The following is an 11,914-nucleotide window of genomic DNA, read 5'->3' on the forward strand; positions in this document are numbered from 1 at the left end:
ATAAGTGTATAGTGCAGATTAAATGGCAGTTATAATTTTTATATCACATGAATTGCCAAAACTCATGAATAATCAATCCATTTGTCTCAAGCCTTAGACCAAATCAAATCTTTGGAGGATAACACAAAGGCCTACATATTTTATAAAGTTCCACAAGTGATTCTGACTGGCACCCTTGTTAAGGAACCACTTTACTATAGCTGAGACCCAGGTAAAGAAGCATCAGAAATAAGAGAGCTTTAAGCTGGTTGTGGTGGCGCATGCTTATAATCCCAGCATTTAGAGGCTGAGACAGGAAGATCACAGTTCGTGGACAAGCTACTTGCTGAGGTCCTTTGCAATTCACTGAGACCCTATTTCAAAATAAAGAATAAAAAATAGGGCTGGGGGTGTCGCTCGGAGGTAGAATGTCCCTGGGTTCCATCCCCAGAACCACAAAAGAAAGAAAGAAAGAGAAAGAGAAAGAAAGAAAGAAAGAAAGAAAGAAAGAAAGAAAGAAAGAAAGAAAGAGAAAGGAAGAGGGAGGGAGGGAGGGAGGGAGGGAGGGAGGGAGGGCGGGCAGGCGGGCGGGCGGGCTTTAACCTGGCATGGTGGTACACACATATAATCCCAGTACTTGGGAGGCTGAAAACAAGGATCTCAGGTTCAAGGACAGACTCAGCAATTTAGTGAAGCCCTCCATAACTTATCAAAACCCTGTTTCAAAATAAATATAAAATAGCCGGGCATGGTGGCGCACGCTTGTAATCTCCGCACTTGGGAGGCAGAAACAGGAGGATCACGCAGGTTCGAAGCCAGCCGCGCTGGCGTAAGAGACCCTGTTTCAAAAATATAAAATAGGTCTGGGAGTGTAGCCCGGAGGTAGAAGGGCTTCCAGGAACCCCAGTACCACCAAAAAAAAAAAAAAAAAAAAAAAAAGAATAAGGCAGGAGGATCACTTGAGCCCAGAATCTGGTGCAGCCTGGGCAACATGACCAGATCTTGTCTCAATAATAATAAGAGTAATATAGATGATCAGTGCACCCAAGAGTGTACATAACAACATGGTGTCTTATTTCAGTGTTATCTTTATTAACATTTAAGTTTATATTTAAATCCATGGATGTTTCACTAAAACCACAACATATACACTTTTACAAGTACATTTTACATACATATAAACATATACATTGAACACAGATTTTATTTTCTTGAGGTAATGAAGACAACCCAGTGGCATTCTACTTCTGAGCTACATCCCCAGTCTTATTTTTTATTCTTTCTGTTTTGTTTTTGCAGTACTGGGGAAGGAACCCAGGGACATTCTATCTCCAAGCTGCAACCCCAGCCCTAATTTTTAATTCCTTATTTTGAAACAGGGTCTCACTGAGTTGCAAAGGGCCTAAGCAGATGAGGCTGTCCGCGAACCGCAATCCTCCTGTCTCAGCCTTCCAAAAGCTAGGATAACAAGCATGCACCACCACGCTCGGCTTTCTATTCTTTATTTTTGAAACACGGTCTCACTAAGTTATGGAGGGCTTCACTAAGTAGCTGAGGCTGGCATCAAACCTGTGATCCTCCTGTCTCAGCCTCCCAAGTACTGGGATTACAAGAGTGCACCATCACACCCAGCAACTTCAACACATACTTTGTTTATTTAGCAGAACTGAGGAATGAACCCATGGGCACTCTAAGTTACACCCCCACCCAGGGACCACCATACCTGGCTATTTTGTTTTTAAAACAAGGTCTTGTGAGCCGGGCTGGTGGCACACGCTTGTAATCCCCGCACGTGGGAGGCAGAGACAGGAGGATCACGCAGGTTCCAAGCCAGCCTCAGCTACTACTTAGTGAGGGCATTTTAGTTCCCCTCACTTCCGATCCTGTCTATTTGTTCCGATAAAGCACGCTATCGCTGAACTTTCGTTCCGAGCATTTAGTTCCGCTCACTTCCGGTCCTATTTGTTCCAATAAAACACTCATAGCTTGGTATAGCTTGGAGGTAAAATGTGCCTAGGTTCCACTCCCAGTACCACAGCTGCTGAGGCTGGTCTGGGTCTGTGTGTTTTATGTTTCTCTTTCTCGCCCTCTGTCTCTCTGGGGATCCAACTCAGGTCTTACAGGGTTGATGAGAGTCTCACTCCTTGCTAAGGCTGTCCTTGAACCTGAGATTCTCCTGTCTCAGCCTCCAAAAGTACTGGGATAACAAGTGTGTGTCAGTAAATCTGACCTGAAACTGGTCTTTTTTTTTTTTTTTCTTTTGCGGTACCAGGGATTGAACCCCAGGGTCATTCTACCTCCAAGCTATATCGCCAGCCTTATTTTTTATTTTTTTGAAACAGGGTCTCGCTGAGTTGCAAAGGGCCTTACTAAGTAGTAGCTGGGGCTGTCCACAAACCGCGATCCTCCCTGGATCAGCCTCCCAAATGCTGGAATTACAAGAGTGAGCCACCATGCCCGGCTTGAGACTGGTCTTGAACCTGTTTCTCCTGTCTCAGCCATCCAAGTAGAGGATTACAGCTGTGTGACATAATCCCTGGCTTGTGCTGTGTATTTCTTAAAAAAAAAAAAAAAAAAAAAATGGGGTGGTTGCTTAGTTAGGGTCTCAGGTTTGTGTCAAATACAGAATTTGTTTTAGGTACTTTCAGTTTTTCTGAGATACTTTTTTTTGGCAGTAATGGGGATGGAATCCAGAGGCATTCTACCTCTGAGCTACAACCCCAGCCCTATTTTTTATTCCTTATTTTGAAACAGGGTCTCACTGAGTTGCAAAGGGCATAAGTAGCTGAGGCTGTCTGTGAATCATGAAATGAGCCTTCTGTCTCAGCCTCCCAAATGCTGGGATTATAAGCATGCACCACCATGCCTGGCCTGAGATGCACCTTTTTAAATGTCTATGTTGGATGAGGCATGTATATTGGGTCAGGCATGGTGGTGCATGCTTGTAATCTCAATACTTGGGAGACTGAGACAGGAGGATTGCAGGTTCTTGGGCAGCCTCAGTAACTTAGTGAGACCTTCTTTCAAAATGAAATAATAAAACTGGGTTGGGAGGTATAGTTCAGAGGTGGACTGTCCCTGGGTTGTATCCCCAGTATGAATCAATCAATCAATCAATCAATCAATAAGTAAGTAAATAACACATACTCAACCACATAAACACAATCATAAACATTTATTCCAAAAGAATCAGTATGAAAGGATAAAAATCCCTGGGAAAAAATTAAGAAACACTTTATCAATACCTCTTCAATACAATCAGAAAATACTAACTGGCTATATTGGAACTACCAAACCAACAGTAGATGAACTGAAAGCAAACAAAGGAATTTTCCTTACAGTACTTATCTGTTACTGCTAAAGAGAAAAGTGGAAGGAAAAAGAGAGAGAGCAAACAACATAGGTTTCGTTAACATAAAGATTTGCCAGTTGTGGTGCCGCACACTTGTAATCCCAACATTCAGGAGGTCCCAGCATTCAGAAGGCTGAGACAGAAGAATCAGACAGGAGAATCGTGGTTCGCTGACAGCCTCAGCTACTTAGTAAGGCCTTTACAACTCAGTGAGACCCAGTTTCAAAATAAAGAATAAAAAATAGGGCTTGGGGTGTAGCTCGGAAGTAGAATGCCCCTGGGTTCCATCCCCAGTACCAAGGGGGAAAAAACCAAAAGAAAAAAAAAAAAAAAAAAACCGATGCACAGTACAAAGGTCAAAAATATCAGGAACTGGTGAAGTATTATTTAATAGGCCCAAGCCTGAATGCCATTTTTAAATGCTTTGGTATCTTCACTATATTCTAACAGAAAATTTAGTTTGTAGCATAGTGTACACAAAAAGTTGTATACCAATGGAACTCTACAAATCCCAAAAGCAGACTGTACACAAACTAAAAGAAGCCACAGGCAATTTTGCCCTAAGCCTTTTGAAAATTATGCTTTTTAAAGCCCAACAGTATGATACAATACAATTCAAAAACTCTTAATTGACTAAAAGTGTCAAAATATATGTGTATTCTTACTTCTTAAGTTTTTCTTCAAGCTAGGTGTTGTGGCACATGCCTGTTATTCCAGTACATGCTAGGAAGAGACAGGAGGTTTATAGGTTCAAGATCAGCCTCAGCAACTCAGTGAATTTCTCCACAACCTAGCAAGACCCTGTTTCAAAATAAAAACACACCTGGGTGTGGTAGCTCAGAGGTAGAATGCCCTGAGTTCAATCTCCAAGACCATTCACACACACAAAGTTTAACTTCACCCACTTTCTAGAATCAAAAGTTTACTAATTCAAAATCAAACTGAAGCCCAGTTTGGTGGGACATGTTTGTAATTCCACTACTTGGGAGGCTGAGACAGGAGGATCGCAGGTTCAAGGACAGCCTCAGCAACTTAGTAAGCTCCCTGTTTCAAAATAAATTTCGGAGGTAAAATGCCCCTGGGCCCAATAGGTGGCACGCTTGTGATCCCAGCATTTGGGAGGCTGAGAAAGGAGGATAGAGGTTCCCTGACAGCCTCAGCTACTACTTAAGTGAGGCCCTTTGCAACTCAGTGAGACCCTATTTCAAAATAAAGAATAAAAAAATAGGGCTGGGGGTGTAGCTCAAAGGTAGAATGCCTGAGTTTCATCCCCACTACCACACACACACAAACACACAAAAATTCTCCTGGGCTTAATCCCCAGTAGCACAAAAACAAACAAACAGAAGTGTCACATTTATCTGAAGTGAGGACACCCCTTCTATATTAATACAATCTTCCTTCAACACATTTTCTTAACTGTTTCCCAGAGGCATAATGACAACGAACAATACTGCTTACATCCTAAATGTATAACAGTATGAAGAACAGGTGCAACACAATTTAGATGCATGCTAAATCTGCCCTGAGAAGACATTTAAAAATAAAAACAAACATCCAAAGAAGTTAAATAACCCTTTCAAAAGGATGCAGCAATTTTTAAATCCAAGGCATGAGCCCTAGACTAGTAATATTCTCAAAAAGTCGGGTATTGTGGCCTATCAAAGGTTTCCATCAAGAGGAACTAGTCAGGCTTAAACATGAAGGGTCCTGAGGCCATTTAAGTTTGCTTCAAGAATTAGTATCGTTAGACAAGTACGTTTTACTTCGAACTAACATTCTCTCAGACGTTTCACAAACAAAACACAATCTGGTTTGGTTTTGTATAAAAATTAATCAAAGTGAGAGAGTAAGTCTAGTGAAGAGTAGTCAAGCAAACCAAAAAAAAAAAAAAAAAAAAATTCAGTGTTAAAAACCTTGATGAGTCACCAAGTAAGGAAGAACTAAAGAGAATCCAGTGAGTTAAGCAGCATCCCAGGTAAGTCGGTACTTAAGAGTTGACAGTGGGCAGTGAAAACTTCCCAGGTCAGTCGCAAGCTATTGTGCCCGGTAGTAGCCAAGAAAGACGCGTGGCTGTCAAAGGGCAGCCGCGCACCAAGTTGCGGGGGAGGGGGCCAGACAGGCCAAACTGGAAAAGGGGGTTGGTCCGGGAAATGAGGTGAGATGCCCATCGCAGACCGTTTCCTCCGCTTCTCGATCTCTAAGGGAGTACACGAGAGCCAACTCTGTGCCCGGCTGCCCCACGCCGGACTCTGGCAGAGTGGAGCTCGGCCCCAACACCCGGAGGCCAGGCAAGGCCGCCTCCGGAGGAGCCCCCGCAGACGCCATACTAAAAGCCAAAATGGCTGCCCCGAGGAGGCCCGCACCGCGTAGCCAGTGAGGGCTGGGGCCAGCTTTCTGCGGGAAAGGGGGAGGGGGCCCGCGCGAGCGCCGCCAGGAGCGTCACCCCGCGCCTCCAGGTAGGTGCCAGGGCGCGGGCTCCGGCCGAGGCCGCCCGGCCCCACCCCCGCCCGCAGCCCCGCCGCGGCGGCCCGTCCCGCACCCCGACCCGGCCAGGTACCTGCAGCTCGGCCCGCTCCACCTCCCAGTGCGCCCGCTCCATCTCGAACCGAGCCCACTCGTGCTGGATGTAGTGCAGGATCCCCGGGATGGTGTACTGCTGCGGCCGGGACAGCTCGGGGCCTGCCGGGGGGCCCGCTCCCTCGGAGGCCGGGGGACCCCCGCCGCCCGCCGCCCCGTTCCCTCCGGGCGAAAGGCTCAGGTTCCCCCCAGGCCCCTGCTGCTGCCGGGGAGGGGCCGCCATCCCCGGGCCGCCGCCGGCGAGCTCGTCCATTGTGTGTGGGGGCCCCGGCCGGGGCGCAGGGCGAGACGCCGGCAGCCGGGGGAAGGGCGGGGGGCGGTGGCCCCGCGCCGACGGCGGGGCGCAGGCCGGGCGGGAGAGGGGCGGGCAGGGGGTCGTCGCCGTGTGCTGCCGCGGGTCAGAGCAGGGAGCTGCCGGCCGCCGCCATTACAGTCCCTCCTCCATCTGCCCGTCTCACTCACTCACTTTAGGGAAAGGGGGGGCCGCGGCGGGCGGGGAGAGGGGCAGGGTTGGGAAGGGGATCGACGTAGGGCCGCCGCGCCCGCACAGCATGCCGGGTATAGAACGTCGCCGGCGCCGCACGCCTAATAGCCAAATAGAGCGCGGCCTCACCCCGCGCAGGCGCACTGGGGCCGTCGCTGCGAGGGGCGGGGAAAGAGCTCGGTCCCGCCCCCTGGCCGGCTCCGGGTGTGTGGCGGTGGCGACCGACTCTCGGGTTCCGCTCGGACTCTGGGGATCTGGTCCGCCTCTGGCTTCCGGGTTCTGTTTCCTCGGCGCAGGAGCCCTCGGGCTCCGTTTCCCCTCGCTGGGCTCCCCGGGAGCCAGCCCGGCTCGCCTCTCCGGCCGCAGCGGGTCCTGGATGCCCGACGCACCTCCGGCATTCTCGGCGTGTTTGAGGCAGCCCCTACGGGTCGGGCCTCTTGCTCTGCTCGCCGCTCGCTCCATCACCCGTTTCTTAGCACCACGCAGTTCCCGGGGTTTGGGGGACGTTCTCCCTCGGCGCACAGCCCAGACTTTTCCAAACGTGGTCGCTGATTCCTGGTCTCCGCCTGGAGCTCCGGCTTTAGTCCCATTTCTGGCACCCGGCTGCCTCGGAACTTGTTCTGCTTTCCCGTTCTGCGGTGGGCTGTGCTTGGGAAGTTTGAGAGGAGCAGGAGGGACTGACTGCTTTCATTCCCCACGTCCCCCTGGGGAAAGAGGCCGTGAAATCCTTTAGTTCTTAAGGATAGTGAATGAAAGGATAAAGGTAACGTAGGAGGAGACTAACTAGAAGAGAATGAACTCACAAATACTGTCACTAATGGCAAAATACTTAGATCGAAGTAGAAAATAAGCGCATTGTGAATACAACTTAAAATCAAATATGTTTTCCTGAGTCCTAAATTTTTTTGAGTGAAATACTATACACATAGAAGACAAGGTTAATCTAATAAGTATTGTAGTGTGTATTTTTGTGTTTAGTTTCATAGGAAGTTTAATCACACTACAGCTAATAACCATAAAATAATGACCATGAAAAGTAGAACAGAAATGTTTAACAAGCCAGGTGTGATGGCACATGCCTGTAATCCCAGTGATTAGGAGGCCTACAGGAAGATCACAGGTGGGTAACTTAGCAAGCCCCTGTTTCAAAATTAAAAATAAAAAGGGCTGCTCAGTGGTGGAAGACTTCTGGGTTAAAAAAAAAAAAGTTTAACAACACAACAAGGAAAAGAGACTCAGTATTCACAGCTGTACAGGACAATTGCATACTAATTGGTCACATTTTCTAAAATTTTTTTCTTCACTGCAAAAGCCAATAAAATTTTCACTTAAGAATTATATACATGAGCACTCAGATGTAATTTCAAAGAGCCAAGTAGTACATGTTTTATTATGTTTGCTTTACTGTTAATATAGTTTAATGAAGAGCAGATTGCCATGTTTATATATGAAATGAGGTCTTAGATCACAGTACTATTAACTATTTCTCAACCGGGCATGGTGGAATCGCTTGTAATCTCAGCATTTGGGAGGCTGAGACAGGAGGATTGCAGTTCATGGCCTCAGCTACTTAGTGGGGCCATTTGCAAGTCAGTGAGACCCTGTTTCAAAGTTAAAAAGACTGAAAAAAAAAATTAGGGCTAGGGGTGTAGCTCTGAGGTACAGTGCCCCTGGGTTCCATTACTGGTGACACACACACACACACACACACACACACACACACACACACAATAGGGCTGGGAATATAGCTCAAGGGTAGAATGTTCCTGGGTTCAATCCCCAGTACCCCCTCCAAATAAATAAAAAATAAAATAGAGCTAGGGTTGTAGCTTAGAGATAGAATGCTCCTGGGTTCAGTCTCTAGTATATACAGACACATACTCTGTCCATTTTGTAGTAACCAGCATACAGCCTGCTTATTCATTTGTCTTCCTGGAACAGGGAGGAGACTATAGCACATTAAAAACTCAGAAAGAAGCCAGGCATGGTGGTACACGCTTGTAATCCCATCATTTGGGAGGCTGAGACCTGAGGATCGCGGTTCGCGGACAGCCTCAGCTACTTAGTGAGGCCCTCTGCAACTCAGTGAGATCCGGTTTCAAAATAAAGAATTAAAAAATAGGGCAGGGGGTGTACCTCGGAGGTCGAATGGCCCTGGGTTCCATCCCCAAACCCGCAAAAAAAAAAAAAAAAAAAAAAACCTCAGGAATACACACTGCCTCCTGACCCATATACTCATGCACTGAGAAATATTTTGCAAGAGGTATGCTGACCTGCATGATGATAGCATCAAAAGAAAAAAAGGAGGCATACTTTTATTTCCCATTGGTGCCTCCAGTTCAACAAAAGACTGGCTTCCTAATCCTTTTTTCTTTTCCTCCCACCCTAGGAAAGGAAATGAAACTCTGCTCCTCTTCTGTAATCTATTTTATTAAGTAGCCCTACATCCAAAGCCCAACAGCCATTCTAGTACCTTTCTCTCGACCTCACAAAGATCATTCATGATGATCATCCTTCACTTAAAATATTTTAGTGAACACCAAATTCAGATTGAGGCCCACATTTTAGATAGTGTATAACCATCCTTCAAAGATATATATCATCCCTATCACCTTGTCTACCATCACACCATCATGGCACCCCATTTTTCTCCAGCCAAACTACTGGTTCTGGTTCCTCAGATGCATAATGCTGCTTTATTCCAAAGTTATTTAACACATGATCTGTTCCCTTGTTTTTCTTTCCTTCCTTCCTTCCTTTAAAACTTTGTTCAAACATTACTTCCTCCAAAAAGCCTTCCAGGTCCCTAATTTAGAAGTTATACTTTATCCTGTTAGTGTCTCATGCCTATCGCTGTAAAAAGATGCTCCTCCCCTTTTAATAAACCCGATCTAGGACTGCATTTGATATACAACCTACTCAACATCACAGCAACACGGTACATGGTAGAGACCAGCTGTTTACCCTGGTGATTGTCCACAGCAGCTATAGCTTGATGTACTGGCTGGCATCGAGGAGAAAGTATACCGCATATACCTAGACCAGGAAAAGATAAAAATCCTAAGTATAGCTTCTACTGAATACGTATCGCTTTTGCACCTTTATAAAGTCAAAAAATCTTAAATCTCACCATCAAAAGTCAGGGACTGTCTACTATACTTAAATTATGTATATGCTGGGCAATAACATTCATACTAAACACTATGAAAGCAAAAACTACACTTAACAAGTTCAATAAATTCTTGCTTTCGAGTTATTTATGTTTTTAAATTGTAATGATTGGCTACTATTATTTTAGATACTTTGTTAGTCTCTGATGACCCACTGAACCGAAAAGACATGAAGTCATAATCCATCCTCACAAAGATGCCAGTCTAATTTTAAGCAAAAAACTTAGCACCAGTCACTCTGGTTTCCTTGGTATATTGTCCAGATCTGTCTTCAAACTGATATATTTGACTGATACCTTTTTTCTTCATTTTAGTCATTTTGATTAGCTTTTGCTATGATTATACCCTACCCACTGTTTCTTAACGCTCTTAAATGTATGTCATTATCAACATGATTTATATTATAATGTGAGACTATACTACACCAATAAAAGTATATAAAAATCTTCAAAGGTATCTGGGCTGGGCATGGTGGCACACGCTTGTAATCCGAGCATTCAGGAGGCTGAGACTAGAGGATCGTGGTTGGCGGACAGCCTCAGCTACTTAGTGAGGCCCTCCACAAATTAGTGAGACCCTGTTTCAAAATAAAGAACAAAAAATAGGGCAGGGGGGGTAGCTTGGAGATCAAATGCCCCTGGATTCCATCCCCAGACCCGCAAAAAAAAAAAAAAAAAAAAAAAAAGGTATCTGGGTATGGTAGCACATGCCTGTAATCCCAGTACTTGAGTAGCTAAGACAGGAGGATTGCAGGTTTTAGGATAGCCTCAGCAAGTAGCGAAACTCTCAGCAACCTATTGAGACCCTAGGATGTAGCTCAGAGGTAGAATGTCCTTGGGCTCAATGCCAAGTACTGCAAAATAAGTAAAAGTTCAAGTGTGTTTATTATTCAGGAATTCCAATTCAATATGTCTACAATCACTTCAGCCATGGTTTTATAACCATGTGTCAGTTCTTGACCATATTCTTCCTAGTCCATGATCATTTATCCACATAATTGCAAATTTCTACAGGAACAGAGGCTATTCCCCTATTGTTTGCAACTGTACCCACACCCTCAAGTTTGGGATAAGGTTGATCTTCAACAAATCTTTAATGGATAAATTCAGGTCAGACTGATATATTTTTCCTTTGCTTCAGTCATTTTTATCAGCTTTTGATGTGATTATACCCACTGTCTCTTTAAGGTTCAGTGACTAGAACTGTCCTGAGTATTGAAAATACAGAAGAGCAAGATTTTTCTCCTCTGTTGTACTAATATTTTGTAGACAACACATGTTGTGCTTTGTATCCATTACCCCTAAGGACACTGCAGTGATTTTCTAAAAGTTTGCCATCTTTAGGTGGAGTTCTCCCAAGCCACAGTGTCACCTACAACTCACCTAACTGGAATTTTCTGTGGCTGAGTCATTTCCTCTCCTGGGTCTCACCTTTGACACTTACTGTTTGTTCTGTCTTTTCTGAGGTCCTGTTCATCCCTCCTCCCTGCCCACAGAGTCTCCCAGTCATGATAATCTCCGAGAATGCCTATTTATAAGTTTAGAATTTTAGAGTCTTTCTTTCCTTTCCCATGGCACCTGTGTGCCTTTTCTATTTTTTGACCAGAGGTCCTCATCCTATTTTATTTACATATATTACATCAGCAAAAGTATGTTAAGGAATTCTAAGCTTTTAAGTAAGTCAGAAATAGATAACACTCAGATGCCTTCTTGCCAAGTATTCCAATACCTCATGGGCAGAGAATTTTGACTGTGCCTTAGATAGCTAAATAGATCCTGTAATTACTCACCTAAACATACAGTTTTATACCTTGCCTGCCATATTATCTGACAACCTTCTGCCAAAGAACTCACAATGGTTCATAAACACTGACACCAGGCATACCTTTAATCCCAGTAATTGGGCAGTTGAGACAGGAGGATCACAGGTTAGCGAGATCCTGTTTCAAAATAAAAAATAAAATGAGGCCGGTAGGATGCCCCAGGGTTCAATCCCCAGTACCATAAGTAAGTAAGTAACCAATCCACTCATTCAGTCGTTTTTATATCATCTGCAGATTGTGACCAATATTATCTCCATGTTGGGGAAGGAAAGCTAAAGTGAAGAGTCTTTGGTCCCTTTGCAAGTCTTGGGACAGGAAGCTTCCCACTCAGAGATCACATCTGTGAGAGTGTATGTACTTTTGGATACAAAGTCTCCCTTCACCACTTTGTTTCCTGCTCTCCTTCACTGGGCCCAATGATAGGTCTCTTATTCCTGAATCATTTGCATGTTTGAAATTATCTTTAGGTAGTTCAGTGTGATTGGGTCACTTAGAGAAATGACAGGGTGTTTGCATTTATAAGCAGA

At 45.0% G+C, this 11,914-nt stretch overlaps 1 protein-coding gene across 3 annotated transcripts in view; it reads right to left on the bottom strand.

The window, feature by feature from the left end:
• The window catches only part of STRN3 (striatin 3), a gene marked incomplete at both ends in the record, with an annotated part of 92,839 nt that extends 86,675 nt beyond the window's left edge, over positions 1–6,164 (bottom strand). For all 3 annotated transcript variants that reach the window (XM_080707732.1, XM_080707731.1, XM_080707730.1), the window contains one exon: positions 5,892–6,164. In XM_080707732.1, the coding sequence (XP_080563858.1) occupies positions 5,892–6,164 (273 nt within the window). The remainder of the gene's footprint in view (positions 1–5,891) is intronic.
• Positions 6,165–11,914: the final 5,750 nt, after the last annotated feature.

The sequence above is a fragment of the Muscardinus avellanarius genome (assembly GCF_963383645.1).
Source record: "Muscardinus avellanarius genome assembly, chromosome: 12".
Taxonomy (NCBI): domain Eukaryota; kingdom Metazoa; phylum Chordata; class Mammalia; order Rodentia; family Gliridae; genus Muscardinus; species Muscardinus avellanarius.